The sequence below is a fragment of the Brachycentrus maculatus genome, unplaced genomic scaffold (genome assembly GCF_059751285.1).
Source record: "Brachycentrus maculatus isolate JH-2025_06_01 unplaced genomic scaffold, ASM5975128v1 h1tg000221l, whole genome shotgun sequence".
NCBI lineage: Eukaryota > Metazoa > Arthropoda > Insecta > Trichoptera > Brachycentridae > Brachycentrus > Brachycentrus maculatus.
Genome location: NW_028280972.1, coordinates 858,410 through 886,120, shown reverse-complemented (window position 1 = coordinate 886,120; position 27,711 = coordinate 858,410). Strand labels below are relative to the sequence as shown.

General features: G+C 32.0%; 2 protein-coding genes across 2 annotated transcripts in view; both read left to right on the top strand.

Annotated features, from left to right (window-relative positions):
* The first annotated feature begins 90 nt into the window (after window positions 1–90).
* Window positions 91–27,711, top strand: part of Snmp2 (Sensory neuron membrane protein 2) — a 28,247-nt gene continuing 626 nt past the window's right edge. Inside the window, exons 1-8 of the mRNA XM_088264227.1 lie at window positions 91–316; window positions 2,913–3,070; window positions 4,127–4,268; window positions 4,865–5,104; window positions 5,327–5,553; window positions 5,878–6,074; window positions 19,737–19,855; window positions 20,306–20,431. Of these exons, the coding sequence (XP_088120353.1) occupies window positions 206–316; window positions 2,913–3,070; window positions 4,127–4,268; window positions 4,865–5,104; window positions 5,327–5,553; window positions 5,878–6,074; window positions 19,737–19,855; window positions 20,306–20,431 (1,320 nt within the window). The 5' untranslated portion in view covers window positions 91–205. The remainder of the gene's footprint in view (window positions 317–2,912; window positions 3,071–4,126; window positions 4,269–4,864; window positions 5,105–5,326; window positions 5,554–5,877; window positions 6,075–19,736; window positions 19,856–20,305; window positions 20,432–27,711) is intronic.
* On the top strand, window positions 7,143–10,201 carry LOC148306884 (uncharacterized). The gene has a single exon (XM_088264226.1). The coding sequence runs from the start codon at window positions 7,239–7,241 to the stop codon at window positions 8,748–8,750; it is 1,512 nt and encodes a 503-aa protein (XP_088120352.1). The 5' UTR covers window positions 7,143–7,238; the 3' UTR covers window positions 8,751–10,201.

Below are 27,711 nucleotides of genomic sequence, written 5' to 3'. Positions count from 1 at the left end.
TTAACCTTTCCACTTTCCAGCGCAGATATTGTTTTTATTTTTTATCACCCATATTTTGATAATATGTTATTAGTTGGCATATTACTTTATTATCGGTATCGCTCCCGCACATACCTGACAATAATTTAAAGTAGACTGAGTTTATGCGCAGTAAAGGCAGGTCGTTAGTTATGTAATATAATATAGTGAATTCAAAAACAAAAATATGTTGTGGTTAAGTGTTTCATTGGCGGTTATTGGATTGGTAGCCGTTGTGCTTGGGGTGGTACTGGGTTGGGCTGTCTTCCCCCCGCTTGTCGACGATAAAATCGGAGAGGTGTGTTATTGAACAATACAAATAGTATTTAGTGTTTAGGATATAAAGTTCTATTTTCTTCAATACGTAATAAACAAGCATTCGCTTGCTGTGCATACGATTTTTCACCACAAATATATACCATAATACCATGTACCAGGTCAAGTTCAGAGGACCAATCGTTTTTAAAACTATATTAATATCAATATTATTTAAAAATACCTAATCATAACATTTTGAGTGTGTCCAAATACTTGTTCACAAAATCTGGATTATCTCCAATTACAGGAGTTATTTTCATATTATTTTTTGACATCTCATCAAAGATGAAGAAGAATATGGAAGTCTGGGCATTTACGGGGCTTACGACCGTCATAGGCTGGTTTGAGTGATCACTTTACACACGTGTAACATTCACCAATTCTACCCATTATTGACAACCACACTACTCAAATTCTTGGAAGTTCTATATATATGAACCAATTTAGAAACCTTGTTCATGAATCACTAAAACTTCACTAGAGACATCTATTGGTGAGATGTAAAGAAGCTGTAAATGCCCAGACTTCCATATTCTTCTTCATCTTTGATGAGATGTCAAAAAATAATATGAAAATAACTCCTGTAATTGGAGATAATCCAGATTTTGTGAACAAGTATTTGGACACACTCAAAATGTTGTAAATAAATTATCTGGTCAAATTATAAGCTTAATAATAAAAATGAAAATGGTATTTTCTGGCGTTTCTCATGTGTGTGATTATAATCCGGGATTCGGATCTCACATACTAATATAAGAGTTTCTGCTTAATAAAAAGCTTCTTTACATCTCACCAATAGATGTCTCTAGTGAAGTTTTAGTGATTCATGAACAAGGTTTCTAAATTGGTTCATATATATAGAACTTCCAAGAATTTGAGTAGTGTGGTTGTCAATAATGGGTAGAATTGGTGAATGTTACACGTGTGTAAAGTGATCACTCAAACCAGCCTATGACGGTCGTAAGCCCCGTAAATGCCCAGACTTCCATATTCTTCTTCATCTTTGATGAGATGTCAAAAAATAATACCTAATCATATTTTAGACATTCCAATGCTACGATACAATACTCACTGTACAGTGAGATCTGATTTTCTCCCTAAACTTGTTTACATGGAATTTAAAACCGAGTTATCGAAATAAATCTGAAAATGTATTTTTATTAAAGATATATTTTCTTTTACATATCGCCCACTCCTTTCAAGAACGTCATAAATCAAAAAACCTGATTTTTCAGGAGAACGTTTTTAATGTTTAAAAATATAATACAATGTATTAAAAATAAATATCAAGCCACTTTTTGAACTTTTTACTGTGCAACAGATCTTTTTAGGTAAAAGCTGAAGGTTATTTCTCCATTTGAAAAATATTTAGTATATTTGAAAAAACAATTAAACAATACCATTTCTTCAAAATGCAAAAACAACACTTTCTGCCCTGTAGCGGGTAAATATTAAGTTAAAAATATGCCGCTTTTGCTGGGATATAGTACATTTTCTGGGCATTCTGAAAACATGTACAACTGAAAATTGACGATTTTTGATTTATGACGTTCTTGAAAGAAGTGAGCGATATATGCTAATTCTACGTGATATGGGTATATTACCTAATCTATATGATATGGATATAATACCTAATCAGCATAAAAATATATAAAATAATACTTCATTATATATACATATATATTTTCTAATTTATGAAAATAAAATGTTTTTCCACACTTTTAATGATTTGTTGATTTATTTACTTATATATTTTCCATTTATGATAGTCAGATAATTTTTATTAGCTCGTTGTATTTAGTTTCTAATAGAAAATTTTCACGGCGTTTGAATACATACCATGTAATGTGATTATGTATTTTGAAATAAAACAAAATACAAGTCCATATTTGATAAATCAAAATAAACAAGCCTGACCGTCTAAAAATAGAAATCTTATCCGTATAATGGTATCTTTCAAATTCAACATATTTTTACCCCTAATATATAATATTATTATAATATTATAATATTATTATATAATATTGCCTGCAAAAATGTACGCGGGTCCATATAAATCATTCTTGGTTCGGTTTCAGTACCCAGTCCTAATTTTAATAGACAATCGGGATTAGTGATATCTCATTCTAGTTTTATTATAAATACGAGATACTACCCGTGTAATATTAGGTATGGCCGATTAAACCAGATATCTATTGAGTTACTGCATCATAATTATGACGAAGAATTCCACTATCATCCTTTTATCATGACACATCTTAATATCATAATTATTTGAATTTTTTTATTTAAATACGAGCATTTTGGAATTTTTGGATAGAAATAGTTATTACGTTTAAATTATGTACTTACCTAAATATGGTCGGATTGAAGGTACGAGTAAAGGCACTCATGCCCAAATGACATAGCGAGGTCTGTGCATGACGAGTGTACCTTCAATAGCATGACCACATAGAGCGTGGAGCTAGCTGCAGGAACGGATCAGTATGATCGGTGGCAGAAGCTGCCATTTGCCATGAGTTTGCCATTTGTCATGAATGTACCATCGTTGTAATAGCATGACCTCACTATTTTAGAGCGTGGAGTTAGCCGCGGGAACGGATCAATATGATCGGTGGCAGAAGCTGCCATTTGCCATGAAGTTTAGCGTTTATATTTGGAATATCACCAATCCGGATGATGTAATTACTGGAGGAAAGCCAATCTTAAACGAAATTGGGCCTTACGTGTACAAGTAAGTATTACATATCGTAAATTAAAAGTACCTACAGCAGTATTCCAGCAACTCCTTGTTGATTCTAGTACATTGTTATGTATGGGCGGTAGTAACCAGACTTCCATATTCCCTTTAAAAAAATGTTTCGTCTCTTAATATACCTGAGCATATACGAGGGGTCATCTTATATCCACATTGAAATAATAAATACTTTACCGCGACTCTAGACAGTAGTTCCTCACATAAAATTACATTTTGATTCTTCAATAATTAGTCTATATTTTGATCTCTAAATAACCACCATACAAATGTAATTATTATGGAATTGTGATTTTAATTGATATCGTCACCTTAATTCTACAATATCTTCTAATCAATCTCATATAACAGTGATCGCTAAGTCTAAAGAAAGTCGTGTAGGGAGTCCTCAGTTCTATTTTTGGGAGTTCTTCTTTAGGCTTCTATCCTTCACTGCTGGATATATGCCTCTTCCGTATTCTTCCGTTTTTTCGGTGGGCTGCTGTTTGCAGCAAATTTTTAGCCCCCACAGCGGCTATATCATCGGACCGTAAATTGAGTTTTATTCTCCCAAGACCTCTATCTTAAAATTTTGGGGTTCCTTCTTGTGGGGTCTTATCTTGCAACATGTCCTGCCCATTGCCACTTGAGTCTCGATACGCGATCCATGATATCCGCTATTCTGGTTCTGCTCCTAACTTCCTCATTTATTATTTTTGTCTGATTGGGAGTAGATCATCGCAAACCTTCTCTAGATCATGGAAGCTTTGGTGCCGGGTTAAAAGTTTTTTTTTTTTAATTACCGCGAAGATATTTTGAGAGTTTAAAAAAATTCATGACACTTCTTTTAAAATCCATAAATTTCACGAAATATACATTTATATATAAGTATGTATGTTTATCCCATAGATTGCATCCCAACTATGACAATAAAAACATGTTAATGTGCTGTGCGAACGTACAATTTTTTTAAAAGTAATGACAACATCAATACGTTAATTAAACAAAGAGTTGTAACAATTTTTGTTTTAACATATTCATTTTTTGTGTTTTTAGTCAGCGAAGAGAGAAATTTAATATAACTAGAAAAAATGGAATGTTATCGTATTACCAAAGACAACTGTATGATTTCAACACAGAGGCGTCGTATCCCCTCCACGACGAAGATATTATCAACGTGTTGCATATTTCCCTTAATGTATGTTTAAATAATTCTTTTAAAATATACCTACAATAATTAAATAAAGCTGATACTTATAATAAAGTACAAAAATTAGTCATCATTTTTCGGTTAAGTGTGGCTGAAAAGCGTTGACTGGGATGCGTACATATCCTATACTTTACATTTTAATTTGTATATTAGTTAAATTTTAAATGAAAAAACTTGTTTTTTATAACTTCAGTTTTAAATTTATTTTAAACGAATAGTTTCGAAAGATCGTGTTGCTTTCATCGACAGGTGAACAGTAATACTAACGAGCAAAAAAAAAATTCAGGTATATGTTGGAAGGGTAATAAATAGAAGGGGGAGGGGTTATCGAACGGGACGTTTTGTAAAAGGAAACATAGATAGTAATAAATAAAAATATAAGATAATTAAAAATAAATACAATACTCAAGTGGTAAACAACAAGTGTTTTCATTTACAATTTAATCATGTCTTACCACAATGTGAATGCCGAAACCATAAATTTATATTATTTTGCACTCAAACATGACTTGTTTCAATATCCCCATTGTTTATGATGGCCAACCGAGTGGCCAAGTTGTCGTTTAATGTGTTTTTGTTCGTAGTCAGTGATTCAATCGACCGAAATGGACAGCCCAGGACTGCTGATAGCTATCAATTCTAATATCCTCCGAGTGTTTAATGCAACGACGCCTTTCCTCGAGACTAGAGTGAAAGATTTATTGTTCGATGGCGTTCCTCTCTGTACGAATGGACCTGCGTTAATATGCAGCAGAATAATTGCCAAAAATTCCCAGACTATGAGGGTTGAGGATGATGGAATATACTTTTCCATGTTTGCACACGTAAGCTTGTTATTTATTCTCTTATCACTAGTTTGTTTAACTCTCAACTCACATAGCTACGGGATGCTTCCTTAGTGGTCTTATTTAAGTGTTTTATTTTTATTTTAAAATCGTTGTTGAATACATATATTTTTACCTACCTACATATATTATTACATGTTGTACACATCTAATTCTATTGTGCATAAAAATGGACGTCGTTAAAATGATTTTTCATTACAGAAAAATAACTCTCACGACGGGTTGTATGAAGTTTACACCGGAGAAAAAGACCCCAAGGAAGTTGGCAAGATAGCAAAATGGGAAAACCAATCGAAATTAGATATTTGGCCTGAAACTGAAAAGAATAATTCAATATGCAATATGATAAATGGTACTGACGCTAGCATATACCCCCCATTTATCAGTAAAAAGGATATAATTCAAATATATAACACTGACATTTGCAGGTAAATATGTCAAAACAAATCATTATCTTATATACATATTACGTAATTGTAATTGTGTATTTACTTGCGTATTGATAATTTTGATTAATCACAAACCAGAGCGTTATTTAATTGACTTGTTTTTAAGACGATTCATTCAACGTAAGCGTTTTGTTTTGAAACTATTGATCATGCTGTTTGGCCATAATGAATTTTTCCGTTGATATGTTTGCTGGAACTCCTAAACCATTTTCAGTCCCACTTTTTGAAAATTTAAATCTTCAAACAGCGAAAGACGAATGCGAAAAAACGGAGGTATTTTCAATTTGATATTATTTTGATTAGGTCTGCTAACACTCGCTTCCACGGGGAAACTACCTACAAAGGAATAAAGGCATACGAGTTCAGGGCGTACGAGGACATGCTCCCGGCTCCATCTGTAGACGACGAAACAGCTTGCTTCTGTCGAAATGCCACCCTTGGCATAACGCAGGATAACGGATGCTTGAAATCGGGAGCATTGGAACTATTCCCATGCGTAGGTAAGTTAATTTATCCTTTATAACGCATTTTAATTGTAAATTTCTAATATGTGGATCTTTGTTAAATATGTAAACTAACATAAATACACACCTGCATATTACATACATATACACAATCCTATACACATAGCCTAATCTAAATTCGGCACTGATTGAATGTAACGAAAAGCAAATAAAGTCTTAATCATTAGTGACCAACACTTGACACCTTTAAATTGTATTCCTGGCAATGGACAAACATTATAATAGTTGCTGTTATTTCATCCATTCATCTTTTTCCTTACCTACGCACTTATTGTGATTTTACATGAACGGTTTTTGGTACAGATGTCAGTGAACAGAGAGGTACAATAAAATCGTACATACGCATTAAGGCGGTTCCTTACAATAAATACTCCATAGTACCACATTCAGTCATCATACGCCATCATCTATTAGGTGCTATACGTACTACTAAAGCCACTCTTTGTTCTGAATTAACATAATTACATAGATAATAATTTTACTAGTGATCTTGAGGTACCACATCGCTTTAATTAATTTATGTTGGAGAAGTAACATTTCAAAACTACTTGGTAACATTCAATTCATCTATGAGATTGTTGGTTTGTATTGAATTAGGTCTGGATTTTATCTAATCGGGTTACTGACAATTTGGGAACACTAAGAAAAGTTCGGTTGAATGTTTCCTCCTTGTCAGATGATCAAAATACATTCGTATTATTTTACGTACGTATATATTTTAACTTATGATATACTGGGTCTTCATAAAGGCTTGTATTAATTGAGTAATCTTAAGAATCGATTATTGGGATAAATCGGATAGTTGGAAATTCTTTCTACGTAATTCGAAAGTCTACTATTGGATCGTATGGACTTTAATAAAGGTCGTTGGAATTTTAAATTGAAATATAGAGCTTTTATCGTTAAATTTATAATAACGTTTAGTATTGGGCAAATAATTAATTTTAACATCGAATGATCGAATAACTCGATTATTTCTTATTTGACTCATCCCATCTATAGTTATACATAGTACAGGTATTCTTTTAGGAAAGTTAACTGGTACGCGAATGCTGCATACTGCGAATGACACGATTTATTATTTAAACACAATATTGCGAATTCGCGCAAACATCCAGTAGGTAATCATAGAGTAGGATTATGGCCATTGTCGGAGAAGAGCGAAGCCTGATTTGCATATCCCGCGAACGAGTTGTCCGGCGGCGGCGGCACGTGACCGCGGTCGGCGGGCGCCGTATAAGGGAGCGCGGGAGGCGCGTCGGGGCAGAGATGCGCGCGCTCACGGTGTGCGTGCTGCTGCTGGCGCTGCTGCTGGCGCTGCGCGGCGCGCGCGCGCGCGTGCTCACGCGCTGCGGGCTGGCGCGCGAGCTGGGCGCGCTGCTGGGCCAGCCGCCGGCCGCCACGGCCACGTGGGTGTGCCTGGCCTACCACGAGTCGCGCCTGGACACGGCCGCCGAGGGCCGCCTGAACGCGGACGGCAGCCGCGACCACGGCCTGTTCCAGATCAGCGAGCTCTACTGGTGCGGGCCGCGCGGCGCGTGCGGCCTGCCCTGCGAGCGCCTGCGCGACGACCTGCTGGCGGACGACGTGCGCTGCGCGCTCGCCATCCACGCCGAGCACGAGCGCCTCTCGGGCGACGGCTTCAGCGCCTGGGCCGTGTACCGCCCGCACTGCCAGGGCCGCAACGTCAAGAAGTACGTGGCGGGCTGCGCCGAGCGCGACGGCGCGGACCTGCGCCTGCCCGACGACTTCTCCGACGGCGGACCGTCCAACTTCAGCCTGACGACTCCGTCTGCGGGTTCTCGCGCCGCCGCCCCCGTCCCCGCTCCGACCGCGTTCGACATCGACAAACTTCTTCCGATCACCACTCCCAGGACCAGTGAATCTTCGCCACCAGCATCCATCTACCGCCCGACACAATCCGTCTCTTCATCCACTCGAGGAACTTCCCACGACTACGTACCTCCCACTCGTCGCACGCATCCCACCACCTCCAAGTATACTATACTCGCCACAACGGCGACTACGAGGGTTCCTCCGGTCACACGAACGTTCCACACGACAACAAGTAAAAGTGAAACTACTCAACCCGCGTATACTCAATTCGCAACCAGACAATCGAGTTATTCGTCTAATAGTTTTATTTCGACTGTTAGTCCAAAAATATCCGCATTTACTTCGAATGTGTCCGATTATTCTAGAAATGCGATTCGTTTGCCCGTCTATTCTGCGAACATTATTGCCTTAAATCCATTAAGTAACAAGCCTCCCCTTAAGTTGTTAGACAAAACCACCTTTCATAAAGCGTTTTCAGAAAAACCGACCACTTCTTTCAATTTAAATTCGGGGATCACATCGTCTTTAAAGCTAGAACAAAATTTAATACGAAGGTTTGTTCCAAAAACTAACGAAAACACAACACCTAAAAACTTATTCACGACTAGTTTTAAAACGAGTACGTCTACTTTATTACCATTCGCATTTACTACACCATCAAAGAAACCTTTTGTTAAAAGTAGTATCCCATATGCGAGTAATCCGACGACGAGGAATCCATCGTACATTTCTCAAAGTGGTTTTAAAAGTGTGTTCCATAATACGAAGAGAAACTTTACCGCGTTTGATCCACTCGGGGTTTTTAGATATTATTAGAAAATACTAATTATTGAATCCACGAATAGCATAAATAGATGATGGAATTTCGCTTACATGAAATATGGTAATGATCGTTTAGAATCGGGCAGATAAGAAAAGCCTTTGATTGTTCCTTCACACGAACCCAAGGCTGAGCAACTTTTTGCGGCTTATTTGCTGTCCTGGCTGTACTTGAAGTAATGTTCGTGTGTATAGAGTGAATTATTGTGCGATGTATACAACGTGCTACTCACGAAGATGGTATTTGAAGCGCTCCATGAAACGTGTCAAAGATCAAGATCATTACAATATGGCCTCCTCGTTTAGAATTCTCCCTTTAATAATATTTGTTATTACTCCCATTGCACGATTGATGTAAAAGGAAAACTGTTTTTGATCCATACTTCTAATAATCGTTGATTTTTAATTCAAATTATGCGGAGAAACGTTTTTTATTTATGCTGTTTTGTTTAAAAGTTTCAGTTTCCTATAATATATCGTAGTTTTTCTTGATACGCATTATATTTATTGTATACATGTGCGTATTCATATTAATATTTTTAAGCTTTACTTTTAGTTTTCGAAGTAAACTAGACTAGAACTTAATGAAATCGAGTAAAGGCATAAAATAAATAAAAATAAAAATTTTCAGTGTAGCCAATATATATACGTACTTAACTAACTAATCATCAAGCCGCATCTCCAGAGGGGGTAGGTAGAGAGAATAGAACGTCATACCAATCGGTCTTTGCAAGCAATCTTCGGCTCTTCCATATCCATACATCTCCTCATCCTACCCACCGATTATAGCGACTCCTGACCACTTTCAAGTATTTGAAATTCTTGATCGTGTAAAGTTTCTCGGTCTTCCTCTACTTCTATTTCCAATTACATTCGTCTCGTTTTTTTACTGTTCTTTCTTCACTCAATCGATTCACATGCCCAAACCATCTCAAAACACTTTCCTTAATTTTATCGTTAATGCCTTTCTCAGCCTTGCATTATTTCCTAATATCACCATTCAAACATCTATCATACGTCTTTATACCTCACCTTCGTCTGAGAGATCACATTTAGATTGTATTCTTGTACAAACTCCATGCTTCATGGATTAAGGTTGGAACCAGGACTCCATTATTAACTAACAGTTTAATTTTTACTGATAGGTTTTTATTTGCTTGTAGAAACTAATTTCCGTGCACCATTTACTTTATTCTCAGCAAAAATGTACGTACTATTCTCTTCAGATGTATGCTTTGCAAAAAAATAATAGAAAGTTATTAATTTCACTGAAAAAATATAGTTTCGTAAAAAAAATACAACCAATCTATGAGAATTGCCTACATGTACAGTGATTTGGTTATTTTGTTGAGGTTTTTTTTTACAGCGTTGCTTTTATTTTACATGTATTGTATTTGTTTCTTTAAGTACTATATTTTATTAAATAAATATGTAATCATTACAATTCTTATTAATTTTTGCGTTGATAATTATTTCTCAGTGTACATGACAGGGTGTGTTATCTGGGAAAAACATATGTCAAAAAATTATGATGTGTCATTATTATTTAAATTGATTAAATAAATTAACATTCACATTCACTATTAGATAAAAAAATAAAACCATATTTGCAATAATAACTAAATAGCTATAAATCTTATTCGACCTTGAGAAACCACTTTGTATTTATTCATGTCATTAAAAAATATTTTGAATTGTGTTAACCTGGGCTAGGATTCCATACGGATGTTTCAACGTCAATTCTTAATACTTTTAACTTCAATTCTATTCGGTAAAAATAAATACTAACCAAAAAGAATTCGGTAACTTTAACTTCCTGATAATAAAAGAGGTTTCAAAATTTATAAAAAAGAACTCACTAGAAGTAAGAGGTCAGAAGTGATTTTAAAAAAATCTTAGCGTACCTACTTAAATCGGTGACATTTTTGTATTCATTTCGCTATTGCGTTTGTTTTTGTTACGGAACTTGTAATCATATAAACATATTGGGGCATTATTTATGTGGTTTGTACCAACATATTTATACGCGGTGTTGTAAAAAATGTTATAAATATTCACATATAGTAAGTACATTATAATAAATGCGTACACATTTGAATTATTTATTATTGCCTTGCTCGGTGTTTCGTGTCGTGGTCTTGGAATGGCAACACCCGGTGCCCAATTTCTCATTCAACTCCTATATTAGGTTTGTAGGGAGATCGCCCCTTGCACTCTCACCTTCAACCCTTCTCGGTTCTCGTTTCCTGGCATGAATGTCGCTTTAGGATGGACACTGCCATGGGCCATTATCGTGTATAAATGTACATAACGATGTTAGTACTAAAGAATTATGCTTTCTTGGTCAATTCAATTATCATATTGTTACTTACTCAAAAAATATGTAATTGACAAATGTTTATTTACGTTGAGTTCTCTGTTGTCATTAGGTACATTATATCGCGTATCAAACAGATTTTTTGACATCTCAGCATAGATGAAGAAGAATATGGAGGACTGGGTATTAACAGGGCTTGTGGCCTGGTTTTGATCTGGCTTGTGATCTGGAAAGAACGGGGTGTGAGTAACAACTACACGCTTGTCAGGAGTTTGGTCCACTCCATTTTTCTCTATGCTGCTGAAACATGAACCATAAAAAGCAGCAGAAAGGAAAAATATTGTCGCTTTCGAAATTCGGTGTTGGGGGCGCATGCTCCGAATTCCATGAACAGCTAAACGCACCAACGAGTCCATTCGTCAGAAGTAACACTTGGATGGCTTGATTCTGGTTAGTGTCTGTTCACTACGGATTCTTCCGTTCTTTGGATACGTTGTGCGCGGCTATATGGATAGCCTGGAACGACTGGTTGTGATCGGTAGCCTGGAGGGAAAGAGAGGGAGAGGAAGATCCCTCGCACGATGAACCGATCAAGTTAAGGCAGCAGCAGGCACCTCGGGGGTTGGAGCGCTACGTGCAGCGCAGTCAAGGTATACCTGGAGAAGAGTCATTGCTTTGACAAGGGTCATAACCCTCAGTAAGACGGAGAAGAATGACGTATCACAGACTGGTTAAGTTACACACGAGCAACATTGACCTTTGTAACCATGATTGACAACCATGTTATAAAAAAATTGAAATTCCTAGAAATATGATTAATCCCATGGCACAGAACATATGAGTTTACAATAGCCATCCATATAGAATTGAGAAAGCTTTTATTTAGCAGAGACCCTGTTATTTGTATGCAAGATCCGAAAACCTTATCCGATCCTTAAGAATTTATTTTATCATATATATTTAATCGGTTTCTATAGGACGGATTAAGGTCACATGCCCATAAAAAAGCTTCTAAAAACCATTTTGGCCAGAGCATACTTATATATGCCGGAAGCTGCGAGTTGTAAATCCGAAATGAATTGCCCTACGACAATAGAAAATATCTTGTTTTGTAAGTAAATATATCAAAATCAATTTTTCTGCTTAACATTAAAAAGAATTGCCTTTTGTATTTGCGAAGTACCTACGTTGTGTGGGTATAGCAATATCGGTAGAAAGCTGTTGAGGAATTTGGTGGAATGAAATGATTTGTCAAGTGTTATAAATAATTGTACTTTAAATGAGAGATTACCATATTTTAACGCAAACATTTCATTAACCCTGAGTATGAATAATACTGGTAATTCTATTGTATATGTTACGATAAATTCATCGCAAAGAATTCGACATAAAATTTAACTCATTTCCCGGACGAAAATTTTCGACGTACACAAAAGTGTTGTGGTTTTTTGAGGTTTTTGTTTGACCAAATTCTACCAGTTGATTTGCATATTTTGTTTTTTTTTTTTTTAATTCTATTTTAGGATCGATATTGTGAAATTTCTTGTCTTTATAAGTAGAATTTTTAGTGTATTTTTTTATCCGTATTTTAAAATAAAATGCACACATATTTCCTAGTAAATTTATAAATGAACCTTTAACATAATTATTTTATAAATATTTTGTTCATTGGTCCTAGTGTTGGTGTATATTTTCATATTCTTGTACAACATTTTTCGAAAAATAGTAATAGTAAATCTCCGAATAGGCTTCGCAAGATATTTCATAAAGATATGGTGCATAAACCGCTGTGGTATTTGCCCTGTAAAACCTTTATCGAGCAAATTACCGCATTATTTTTAAGTAGCTACTCGTTATCCATTGTTGCGTAGAATGTCAACGACAATTGCAGTATTTGAAATGTGGCTTCATTTATTAATTGATATGTGGCAATCGGTGATTAGATTAACACTGTTCGCAGTGTCCGCGATATTACTACACCTAGCGGTTGCTATGTATTTTGGGTACATGTACTTATATGTACATTACCTACTTTAGGTTTGAACGATTTTCATTATGCAATCTCAAGTGTACCATTAAGCTGTCATTAACACTGATCACTGAAGCTTCTCTACATACTTTGTGCTAAATAATGAAGCATACTTGAAACCAGAATAACCAGATTTTGTTTCTCATAAAAGGATTAATTTGCATTTTTCTCATACTTTATATTATTAAGTTAACGCGCTCAGCGGCGTCTGATGTTTTGTTATAATTTTACGAACCCCATACTCATTTTTGCGCAAGAGCTTGTTTACTTCTTCAAAAAGTGATACCAACTACTATTATGTTATTGTTTTATGTAATAGTGTTATGACGTATATTACGTGTATTAAATAATAAATCAACTTAGGCATCAAATATTAATAATCGCATGTCATCAAAATATTTTATTGTATATGGAACGTCGTTTGTTTGCTTTTAATGAATTTCTCACAATCAATCGCTTGAATGATTAATTAGTCAATTTAAGAACGTGATCAATTGCAATCGATAAAAATAATAATAGAACGTGTATTTTTTTATTAAATAAAGTAAATTAATAAAAAAATCAATCATATTATTAACAATGGGATAGTGACTAAGGTATTCCTCCTGAAATCTATTGTCTCACTGATAATTAATAAAACGAAACAACTCTAACACCCATATTTTTAAACTCAACTCTTAAATCCAACATGTACTCATCCTTCAATATTGTAAGAACAGATTTTTTTATATCTAAATCTCGAATACAGAGCTTGGAAACGATGAAAGCATCAATAATAATTCATGGTATTTATAAGCTGACGTTACATTTAAAAAATGCTTAAGATTACGCACCAATTAAAGGTAAATCTTGTATCTCCTGTTTGTTATGTTTATAATCTAACTAACTAACCATCACGCCGCTTCCCGCAGGGATTGGCAGAGAGAATCGAACGCCACACCACTCTGTCTTTGCAAACATTCTTTGCCTCTTCTACGTTCATGCATCTCCTCATACATACCCGACGATTATTACGACTCCTGACCCGGCCGCTTTCAAGTATTTGACATACCTGATTGTGCCAAGTTTTCCTCGGTCGTCCTCTGCTTCTTTTTCCAACTACATTCGCCCCATAAATTTGTTTAACCGTTCTTTCTTCACTCATACGCTCCACATGTCCAAACCATCTCAACACACCTTTCTTAATTTTATCGATAATGCATATATTATTAAAATATATATATATATATATATTATTAAAGAAATAAATAAAAAAAATTGTATTAACATGTTAGTATTCGGCTCAAGACAGGCCATGCCTAAAGAGCTGCAATACATATAATTAATGTATATATGAAATGAATATGTATATTTGAATGTATCTATGTATTATGAAAAAAATAAATAAAAAAATACGTACCTTGGATTACCAAACTCTCGAAAAATTTACGATGTACTTATTTTCGCCCATAAAAAAATTCTTAAACTGATATATAAACGACCTGTACTCTCCATTTTTTTCCAAATTCGACGCTTTGCTGTAAGTGAGCAATTAAATCTAGCCTTAAAGCTCCTGAAAATAGAGAACCGCTAGTAATTCCTGATTAGTTGATCGTATGAAATTAAATCAAAGTTTGACCTAGGGTCGACCTAAAATATTTCTCATGCTCGAGCCAAGATTGCTTAGGGGGCAAGAGTCGAATATAACAAAGCAATTATATTGCTTCATTTTGTAGGATAAAATTATGTACTATATTGCACGTTACATTTTTTTATTATTAAAAACATCTTTCAATAGCAGTGAAATTCCCCACGCCAATGCTTGAAAGCACTACAGCAAATAATAAAAAAAATAGTCATTTTACAAATTGTTGTCAATATTTGCATTTAAATCTGCATTTTTATATTCGACGACGGAATAAATATGTATGGTGATGTTTTAACCATTTTTTATCCACACAAGCAAAATTGTAATTCTAATTGGTAATAGGAGAAATATATCTTATAACTTATAGCTTTGTTTTAAATCATTATATACCTTATAACTTAATTATACTGTCGTACAGTTTCGAAACAAATTGGTGAAAACTAATTGTTTAAATTAAAACCAATCGACCGGAAATTAAATTATTGCTAAGAAAGATAAATAGTTATTTTATACACAGTTATTTTTATGTTACCTAATGGATACATATATATATACATATATATATATATATATATATATATATATATATATATATATATATATATTATAATATATATATATATATATATATATATATATATATATATATATATATATATATATATATATATATATATATATATATATATATATATATATATATATATATATATATATATATATATATTATATATATATATATATATATAAATATATATATATATATATATATATATATATATATATATATATATATATATATATATAAATATATATATATATATATATATATATATATATATATATATATATATATATAAATATATATATATATATATATATATATATATATATATATATATATATATATTTATATATATATATATATATATATATATATATATATATATATATATATATATATATATATATATATATATATATATATATATATATATATATATATGTATATATATATATATATATATATATATATATATATATATATAAATATATATATATATATATATATATATATATATATATATATATATATATATATATATATATATATATATATATATATATATATATATATATATATATATATATATATATATATATATATATATTTATATATATTTATATATATATATATATATATATATATATATATATATATATATATATATATATATACATACACATATTAATGATAGTTTATTTATTTATTTGGAATTCATATAAATTCGTTTAATTTCACTGCATTTTGAAAACTCATAATTATTGTTTACGCTTTATCCTCAGATTTAAATTTTATAAATACTTCAAACATTTGTTGTGCCTCACATTGGTTTTATGCAATTTCCAATTGATCATTTGTAGTTACTTTATATTACCATAGGTACTTGCTATCCAATTCTACATAGTAAACAGTATTATATATTTATTTGTAAAAATTTGCATCGTAAATCATTTTATTAAATCTCACTTTAGTGGAAAACTAAATGGTCGATTAATTTAATGTGCATACTATATATTTTTAATACTAGTTATAAAAATACGCTTATTTTTTAAGACAAATATATGTTTGGAATTGAATACAAACAACTTTAAAGAAATGTACAATAATTATGTATTTAATGTGTCTAAATTGAAATCACCATTTCTGAAATTTTTGATGAAATGGTTTTATTGAATAGTTAGTTACAACATTTTGAGTTTGTCCAAATACTTCCAATCAAATACTTCAAATACAAATCTGGATTATCTCCAATTACTGGATTTATTTTTCGATGTCTCACCAAAGATGGAGAAGAATATGGAAGTCTGGGCATTTTCGGGGCTGACGACCGTCATAGGCTGGTTTAAGAGTAACATTCACCAATTCTACCCATTATTGACAACCACACTACTCAAATTCTTGGAAGTTCTATGTATATATATATATATATATATATATATATATATATATATATATATATATATATATATATATATATATATATATATATATAAATATATATATACATATATATATATATATATATATATATATATATATATATATATATATGTATTTATATATATATATATATATATATATATATATATATATATATATATATATATATATATATATATATATATATATATATATATATATATATATATATATATATGAACCAATTTCGAAATCGTTGTCAGCCCCGCAAATGCCCAGACTTCCATATTCTTCTTCATTTTTGGTGAGATGTCAAAAAAATAATAGTTATATTATGAATATAATTTTTCTATGATTTATGTATTTCCTACACACCATATACGACTCTAATCATATTACCTGAATATTGGAAAATGCCAAGTTTTTAACCTTTCGAGATGGCGATATAAAAAATATGCAAATTGATTACTTTAATAAAAAATACCATGATCTCAGCTTTGACCGATCACCTGTTTTGTACTCCATAAACTTATCGGGAAGCATTATTGCAAGAAAATGTTTGAAAAATATTTATGCAGAATATGTAATGTTATTTTATTTATTGTTTCGGCATTTACTTTGTGGTAAGACATGTTAAAATCATTAAAGAAAACACTTGTTTTTTACAACTTGAAGATGGAAACTTAGCTTCCGAAACTAGAAGTCATAAACATACTCAAGTGGTAAAAAAAAGTGTTTTATTTAATATTTTTTTTATGTAATGTTAAGATTTTTATTTGCGGGTTTGAAATATCATTGAGTTTTCATTCCGATAATAACAAAAAATAGCTATGTAAATGTAATATGTAAATAAATATAAATATACATATATATTAATTTTGCTAATAAATAAGATTTACCAAATTTAAGATATACCAAATTTCTAGCAGTTGAGACAAAATTTAAAAAAAAAGATACTTTTTTGGCGTCGATGTAAAATTCTACTACGTAAATGATTTAATTAATTGAATGATTAAACTCCACTTGATAACAAATTGATTACATATTATTATTATGTAATTTCACAAAGCCAAGTCCTAATCAATGGATCGGCTTAAAAATTGCCTCGAAAACATTACATTATCTCGAAATTCCTATATCCATGATATTTTCATTGATTTGGTACAGTAGAGTGCCATAAAAAATTGGCCTCATGGCTCATAAAATTATTCACATTGGTCACCAACATATATAAAACAAGTCTCACAAAAAACTCTATATGTTTAACGTATTAAAGAATTGAAAGGTTTCTGTATTGGAGTTAAAATGATCGATTTGACTGTCTGTTGCCTGTTGTATGCTGACGATGCTGTACTTCTTGCCGATAGTAAAGAAGACCTACTGGAGCTGGTGTCAATGGTGTATAATGTGTGCAAGGAAAGTGATTCGCTGAATGTTTGAATGGTGAAGGAAAGATCGCAAGGCTGAGATAAGCATTATCGAAAAAATTAAGAAAGGTGTGTTGATATGGTCTTGGGCATGTGGATCTAATGAATGAAGAAAGAACAATAAAACACATTTATGAGGCGAATTTAGTTGGTAACAAAGGAAGACCGATGAAACCTTCGCACGATTGAGTATTTTAAATACTTGGGCGTGGTCAGGTCAGGAAATTAAAATCGAAATTATTTGCAATGATAGATATGCTGTTCTATTCATTCTGGCGTGAAGTGCCGTGATAGTTAGTTTTTTTTAAATCTTAATAAAAATAAATTGAAAATACCAATAGAATGTAGAAAACGTTTCATAAAATTATGTTTTTTTTGGCAAAGCACCCAAAATTGAGTCATACATAACATAAAATCATGTATTTAAAGGGTAGCTTTAATAATCTAGGCCTAAGCGAATTGAGCACATTTTAAGTAAATTCCTTAGAATAAGATTAATAGTTTTGATTTTTGGCATAAGTGGCTAATAAGATATGATTGAATTGTAAATAAAAAACGCTTGTTTTTTTACCATTTGAGCATTATGTTTATTTTTAACGACTAGATTCGTAAGCTACAGATGCTTCCATATCGCTCACTCCTTTCAAGAACGTCATAAATCAAAAAACTTGATTTTTCAGGAGAACGTTTTTAATGTTTTAAAATATAATACAATGTATTAAAAATAAATATCAAGCCACTTATTGAACTTTTTACTGAGTAACAGATCTTTTTAGGTAAAACCTGAAGGTTTTCTCTCCATTTGAAAAATATTAAGTATATTTAAAAAAATAATTAAACAATACCTTTTCTTCAAAATGTAAAAACCACACTTTCTGCCCTATAGCGGGTAAATATTAAGTTAAAAATATGCTGCTTTTGCTGGAATATAGTACATTTTCTGGGCATTCTGAAAACATGCACAACTGAAAATTGACGACTTTTGATTTATGACGTTTTTGAAAGGAGTGAGCGATATGTTCTCTACGATTCCGCGGTTTCACATGTTAGCCAATGCTTTTGAAAGTATAGATTTATTTAATATATCAACTTAAAGTCTGTACTTTCTCAGCATTTCTTCTCTATGTTAAAATGGATGAATTTAAACTTAATGTTTCACTCTCTCTCGCTGCTCGCTGATAGTGTGTGAAGGAGACGTGTATTTACCAGTGCTTGCTATTTGTTATTTTATTATTATTTTATGTTTGAGACTTTTTGTTTCTCTATTAGTGTATTCATTTGTGTATTTTTATATTATATACTACATATTATGCATTACGTTAAAGGCATTAGCCGTTCAATAAATAAATAAGTAAATTAATAAATATACGGGTTTGAGTACTCGTATAAACTCATGTTGTTTATGTTCAAATCCGTAGATGGAAGCATTTGTAGCTTCCAAAACTAGTCGTTAAAAATAAGTGTAATACTCAAGTGGTAAAAAACAAGTGATTTCATTTACAATTTCTTCATCTTCATAACAATCCCTCGGAGAGTTGAATGGAGTATTTGTAAACCGAGATTTGAACATAATAAATACACGTTTACTTATTTCCCCAGATGCTCATTTGGTGTTAACGTTCCCTCATTTCTGGGGGGCGGACAAAGATTATCAAGAGGGAGTTATCGGAATGGACCCTGACGCGAACAAGCATCAAACAACTCTTGAATTGGAACCGGTGAGATACTCACTTTTTTCAAATGTTACTAACAAAGGAAACTCTCTAACCAAAGAACTGATAAGAAGAAAAAAGAAGAAATTTAAAGAACTGATGTAAAACAAGAAACAGTAGAAAATGTCCGCCTCCGTAGTGTAATGGTCAGCAAGCTCGGCTACCGTTCTGGAGGTCCCGGGTTCGATTCCCAGGGGGGGGGGGGGGAATTAAATAAGTATAAGTGATTTTTTCACTCAAATATTTATTCAATATTATCCTGGACTGGTACCTGAAGCGGAGGGCTGATCACCTTTTCTTCACGTTCTAAAGATCAAGATAACACTGCGTTTATATAATGCAGTGACCTATGCACCATTGGGGTGCGGATACGGGTTTGAATGAAAGAAAATAAAAATGAATGTAAAGGTTTAGTTGTTATTATTGTATTATTTTATTTTATGTTTTAATTTACAGAATACAGGATCGCCACTCCGCGGAGGGAAAAGGGTGCAATTCAACATGTTCTTGAGAAACGTAAGAAGTATCACCATGATGCAAAGAGTAAACACAACGTTGTTCCCAATATTATGGGTAGATGAGGTATGTTTGTACCACAATTACAAAACAGCTAGCTAGCTAGTTTTAAATTAGTGTTTCGATGAAGAAATTTGCTCCAGGATCCAAGATTTTGCCTCCTCTCTCCTCGCTCTGACCAGTTTTTTAAAAGATAATATTTATCAGTTGCCTTTGAAAATTCTCCTTACCACCACCTTGGCTCATGCTTTTGTCCATCTTTCTTCAGATCGGTGCTCTTGATCGGTGCGTGAATACGTTGTGCGTGATTTCGATCACGCTAAACTGTCAAAGTCGCTTTCATTTTTCAAAAACGTGTAGTGCACAAGCGGCTTAGCTAAATACTAATCCCTTTCACTGCCTACACCGGGGTACTTCTAGAAAATTTGATGGTGAATTAACAAACTTGTATTATTTACAATAGATTGGCAGTGACAGGGATATTGGAAGCTTTTAAATGAAAATTCACAGTAAAATCGGGATACAATTTTGTTTCACATTTTCAATAAATTTCGCAACTTAGTTTAAAAAATTGCTTTGCAAGAGAGTGTCTGTCGGGAAGCCTAGACGTTTCTGTATTAGATCTGAGAATGCGGTGGGACAGATTTTAATTCCCCTCACACGGCGTTTTGACTAAAGTTGACTTTTGACCGAAGATTGACCAAAGTTGTCCAGTGTGCGCAGAATGAGATTATAGTAAAGGTACTTACACATGCTGCTGGACATACACCAGGTGACAGGACCTTGTGATCTATGAGCTGTGTAGAGTGCTGCCATATGTCAAACCAAAAAATTTGAATCAAACAGTCTAGAAATCTGTAACCCAGTAATCTAGAATCAATAAGCCAAAATCTGTGTAGGTCCCTATTTGCCATTGCTTTAAAATTTTGATACAAATAGCACGATCTGTTAAACAGAACTTACATTATGCATATTCTTCACCCTTTTCACTTGTTTGTAAACAAGTCTTAAAATAATTATCTTCCAGCCAGCACTGATTAAAACGTTGCGTTTTACGCGCCGTGTATAAAAGTGAACACTCGGTCGCATGAACAAAATAGACATGTACGGTACGCTGCATAAATTGCGTAATATTCCATGACAAGACAAAATAGTACCCTACCAAATAATAAATAACGCACTCCAATATAAAACAAATTCTCACCTACTTATTATCAAATGTTAATCATGTTCGAATCTTTACATATTTTTATTCTTGTGTTTTATCATATACTTTGTCCAATTCCAAAAATCTGTATAAAACTAAAAGTACTACCCAAGAGTTAAATCTGTCATCTGTAACGACAGCCTAAAATCTGTATCAATACAGATAAATCTGTATATATGGCAGCACTGGTAGACTGTAACAACTTGTCCCCATAACAACTAGACCCGCCTTACTTGTAATAATGCAATATGTCGACTTACTGAAGTACTGTTTTTAGTTAAATTCATTTGATTTTTTTTAAATGAACGTAATACTTGATTTTTCAAGTACAAAAAGAATTAAAAAAAATATCCCGTGAAAATTTTTTTATATGCAGAGTACATTCAATATGATATTCCTCTTGACTGATAGTACTGGTTTTGCTTTGAGAAGGAATTTTAGATAATTCTTTAATTAGACAACATTTTTAACGTAATATTTGTTCATGATTTGAATAAAATATGCGAGATTAAAATAAAAAAATATTACATAAAAAAAATACGAAAAAAACAGTATATATATATATATGTATATATATATATATATATATATATATATATATATATATATATATATATATATATATATATATATATATATATATATATATATATATATATATATATATATATTTATAATATCATTGAATTAATTGATTAATGATAATCACAAGAAAATGTTGTCAGTAACATGTTTACGTTTACTTGCAATTTATTGTATATCCCAATCTAAAAATAATAATTTTGATATCAGGGATTTAAAAGTTAAGTATCATATAATATTAATGATGCTTATTATATTATGTATTGATATCCGCGTGCGAGATTATCGAATATATTTCATACAGGTAATCATGATTCAATAAAAAAAGTACATTCCTGCGTACAGATTATTGTAAAGTTCGTTTGTGTTTACTTACAACCATTTGTATTTATTTGATAATTTTTTGTTGTTGTATGAAATATCATAGTTTATTTATTTTTATTTTACAATGTTACACCACAACTAAGCTTATACGAAAAACTGTGTTATACTGCCCCTAGCATTTTTAATGTAAACGAAAGGACTTAAAACGTCATACCGACCAATCTAGTGCAATTTAATTTCAGTATTATTACATGGAAAAGGAACTCAGCTTTTTAAGGCTTGTTCAATACGACCTACATATACATACGCTGTTGTCACTTTTGAAGGTAGGCATCTAAGCGATTGAAATACATTGGAGTAAAACGTTTTAAATATTTATAATAATAGAAGAAAATACAAGAAATTATTTCAATGGTATGGTTTTTTTATATCCCGGCAACCTGTTTTTTTAATCAGATAATTACACTAAATTTTTTTTAATAATTCATTTTGCCAACGTGCGTTTTACCATTAATTAAATAAACAATATTATTTTTTGACATCTCATCAAAGATGAAGAAGAATATGCAAGTAGTCTGGGCATTTACGGGGCTGACATATCCATATTCTTCTTCATCTTTGATGAGATGTCAAAAAATAATATGAAAATAACTCCTGTAATTGGAGACAATCCAGATTTTGTGAACAAATATTTGGACGCACTCAAAATGTTGTGAATAAACATTAATCTAAAAAATATTTAAACTCTTAATTTATTTTGGTGATATATTTGTATTTATTTATTTCATAATTTTTTTTATGATATCACATCTATAAACTGATGGCCTTGACATTTTTAAAGTTTCATTTTCATTTTAAGACAGAATTTGATTCCTGTTAGTGACATTAACTAGACGATAAAACTCTAATATTCCTTAAATACTTTAAGAAATTTTGCATTCTGTGAACTATATTGTTACGACTTTAAGAACAACTATGTTAATTTAAAGGAATAACCCTCACAAAACTGGTTTCCTTGGTCCTAACCTTTAATGTAATATAAATTGCGTTGTCGTCAACAATCTGTCTAGCTTCTTTTCGTATCCTAATTTCTTAGTTGAATTATTTTGCTTCTTCACTAGATAAAATAATTTATTTTTCTCTACGACATCAAATAGTGAATAACCGTGAGTGAGGCCCTGATCACACGATGCGAATAGCTTAGCGCGTGGCGGGCAGTAACTAACGAACGAGAAACCTTTTTATAGACCTACCATTTGGAATCAGAATAAATAAAGCTCTATTTTTTAATAAACGCTCTCGGGAATTGAATCCGGAACTCACGTTTGGTATCTTAATACACTAACAATCATGCTACGATGGCGAACAACAAATAGGTAAATTGTAATAAAAACAATAAAATTATTCTACTGACGATTGCTGCGTTATCCCCGCTATTAGAGCTTAGAATACGCTCCTTATAATGTATATATGGAAATTATTTTGATGTATATATGGATACCACTTCATCAGCTGTCAAATAAGTGGGTGTGTTCTTAGATTCTGATCTCTCTTAAAACTCAAATCAGCTAAACAACAAGTACACTTTTTTATCAGCTAAGATAAGGAGCATTTGCCAGAATTAAATTGTAGTATCTAAAGATGTAACAATCAATACACACACACACACACACAAACACATATTTATATATAAATATGTGTGTGTATGTGTATAACTTTTTACCTACTTCTGAGCCCTTATTATTCTTTCATAAAAATTTTATGAAGTAATTATTACAGAAACTCCTCGTATCAAATGTTGAATTTGTATTTTCCCACTTAAAGAGCTGCTAAAATTACAACCTTGACCATTCACATTTATACTTATCTGTTTTTAGTGGGTTAGAAGATATTGCTTCGCAGTAATAAGCCTGTTAGTGCATACTTCCCTATTGAACAATAATTTCAAATAAGATTTGTCTTTTTAAGAGGCTGGGTTATGAATGTCAGGGACCATCCCTCGGAATTTACATCCAAGATAAGTTATCTCTGTTTAGACACCTATAATAGGAATTATTCCACTTAGAACATCTTCCATGTTATATAACGATGTTGTCGAGGGACATAAAAGGTTTGTGCATAATTTGTATCGATAGGATTATACATATTACGCGAATGATGATATAATTGATTTGTACAATTTGCCTTTGTCCATCGATTCGAAATTCAATTATCATTTTACGTCGGTACTCCGATGATGTAATTTTTTAATTATAGAGGTGACGAAGACGCGTCGATTATTATAATCCAAGTAGATTTGTTAAGGCCAACAGAACACGTGGATGACAAAATGTATAAATAAGGTTATTTGAAACAGAATTTTGGTATAATTAAATGAAAATTCCACTATACTTCTGAAACATTATATAATAAATCATTATGACATTTCCTCAAAAACTAATTAATTAATGCAAATGTATTGATAGTGATATACTGTAAAAAAATAGAAATGATAATATAAAAATGCCGGATTTCCAAACTCCCCGTTTCCTTTATTTTAAATAACATTTTTTCCTATTATTTTTAACATCTCATCAAAGATGTAGAAGAATATGGAAGTCTGGGCATTTACGGGGCTGACGACCGTCATAGGCTGGTTTAAGTGATCATTTAAACCAGCCTATGACGGTCGTCAGCCCCGTAAATGCCCAGAATTCCATATTCTTCTTCATCTTTGATGAGATTTTAAAAATAATATGAAAATAACTCCTGTAATTGGAGATGATCCAGATTTTGTGAACAAGTATTTGGACACACTCAAAATGTTGTAAACATTTTTTCCAGTCAATTACTGACCAATATCCTTACAATCAATACAAAATCTGGATATATTCGAACATTAATATTTCTACTTCATGCCGTGCCCAAACTTTATTCAATCAGTTAAACAATACCATAAACTATTTGTGATAAAATTTTGCATACCGTCTGTGATATTACAAAACGAGATATTTCAAAAACGATTTATGAGACGCAACATTATTTATGTTTTGTAGGGCCGCAATAATATTTGAAAAGAAGTTTTTTTTTCATTTAGAGGAGTTTAGTCGTAGCATATCGGAATGATCAAAACGATTCAAAACGAAAAAAATAGGAAAAATAATAGGGGAGAGGACACTACCTTGCACAGGACCGTACCTTGGTCAATCGGTTCATGTCGGCCATCTACGTAAATATACGTAAATATTCGCAAATATTTTTTAGTGTCAGAACGTAAAAGTGACCTTTAGCTATTGCATTATAGTTGTGGCACTATATTTTTGTTAAAATTTAGAACGATTTTTGTGCATCAAAAGTAAAATTTTCAAGCAACACTCCGGTAATTTTTGAATGTAAGGTAAATAATTTGATAATTTATATTGGCTTTTAAACCCTCAAAAATACCCTCAAAAACGTGACGTGCAGATATTTTATCAATACAATAACATATGTGTTGTTTATCAATATACATAATCATTATGGTATGCACGAGTTTTTTTATCACAAAATAAATACATATTATTGAGTTATGTCACAGAAGAATATGAAATTAATGATTAAAATGAAAATGTAAAAGATACGATATAGAGATTTAATAACTATCACACAAATAGATTTGTTATCATAATAACGATTTACTATCTACAAAATGCTTCCATAAATAATAAAAATATGTTTAAATATTAATATTATATATATATATATATATATATATATATATATATATATATATATATATATATATATATATATATATATATATATATATATATATATATATATATATATATATATTTACAGTGGTGGGATTCAGCTGGTTAGCTAGAACCGGTGCCTAAAATTTTTCGAGTTGGCCGAACCGGTCCTTAACCCTTTGTTGTCACACAATTTTCCGATTGAGATCATGTATCGGAGCACGCGCGGTTTATTTGGTCCGCTAAAAAATAAAAATCGCAAAATATTTGAACCTCACAGCATTCTCGTTTGTTATGTGAATGTTCTGTTTATGTACAAAATAATAAAAAAAAAACTATTTTTAAAGGGGAGGGGGGGTAGGGTAGGAACCGGTTCTTGAAATTTTTGAATCGCTGATATTGTTTATGTTTATGTAAAGGTATATATACATATAACTCCTGCCTAGGCCTAGTTATGTCGGTCCTTACCTCCTATCTATATCTTCCACTCATCCAGTAAAACATTAAATATTTCCTATGTAACAGTAATATATATCGCTCACTCCTTTCAAGAACGTCATAAATCAAAAATCGTCATTTTTCAGTTGTGCATGTTTTCGGAATGCCCAGAAAATGTACTATATCCCAGCAAAAAAAGGCATATTTTTAACTTAATATTTACCCGCTACAGGGCAGAAAATGTTGTTTTTGCATTTTGAAGAAAAGGTAGTGTTTATTTGTTATATAAATATACAAAATATTTTTCAAGTGTAGAAAAAACCTTCAGGTTTTACTTAAAAAGATTTGTTGCACGGTAAAAAGTTCAATAAGTGGCTTGATATTTATTTTTAATACATTGTGTTATATTTTTAAACTTTAAAAACGTTCTCCTGAAAAATCAAGTTTTTTGAATTATGACGTTCTTGAAAGGAGTGAGCGATATGTCAAAAAGACCACTTTCATATGTCAAACGACCGCACTCGCCATTCGCTAAGTTTAATGAGATTTCCAAAAAAAAATACATCTGTACCTACCTTTTGGATATTTTATGAGTCGTCAATGGATTTTTCTCACGATGTGTTATTATTAGCTATTAAATTAATATGAAAAATCACATGGCAGGATTCTTATTGAAATCTGTATATAAATAATATATTATATATAATATATTTATTATCTGTATATAAATGAAGAAGGTTTAAACTTTAGGTATTTGATTAAAACGATAAACGGACACCGCTTTACGTCATCAAATTTTACGTCATCGGGTGTGTTATGGGGCGTATCCCTTTGTGTATCTGCTTTATAGAGCTGCAATAGTTGAAGTGTGGATTCGTTTATGTGACGTCATTTGTTGGCAACTTACGAAAACAACGTTTTTACGAAGGCGAATTTTGCAAAACAAAATTATGAATGAAAATATTAATTACATCGGTTGTTATAAACACAAAACTAGTCTCATACAATCCTTTATAGGTTGAGTATGTTAAATAAGCCATTAATCACGTCTGAAAATGATCCGTTGCTTTTCTTTGTTCCAT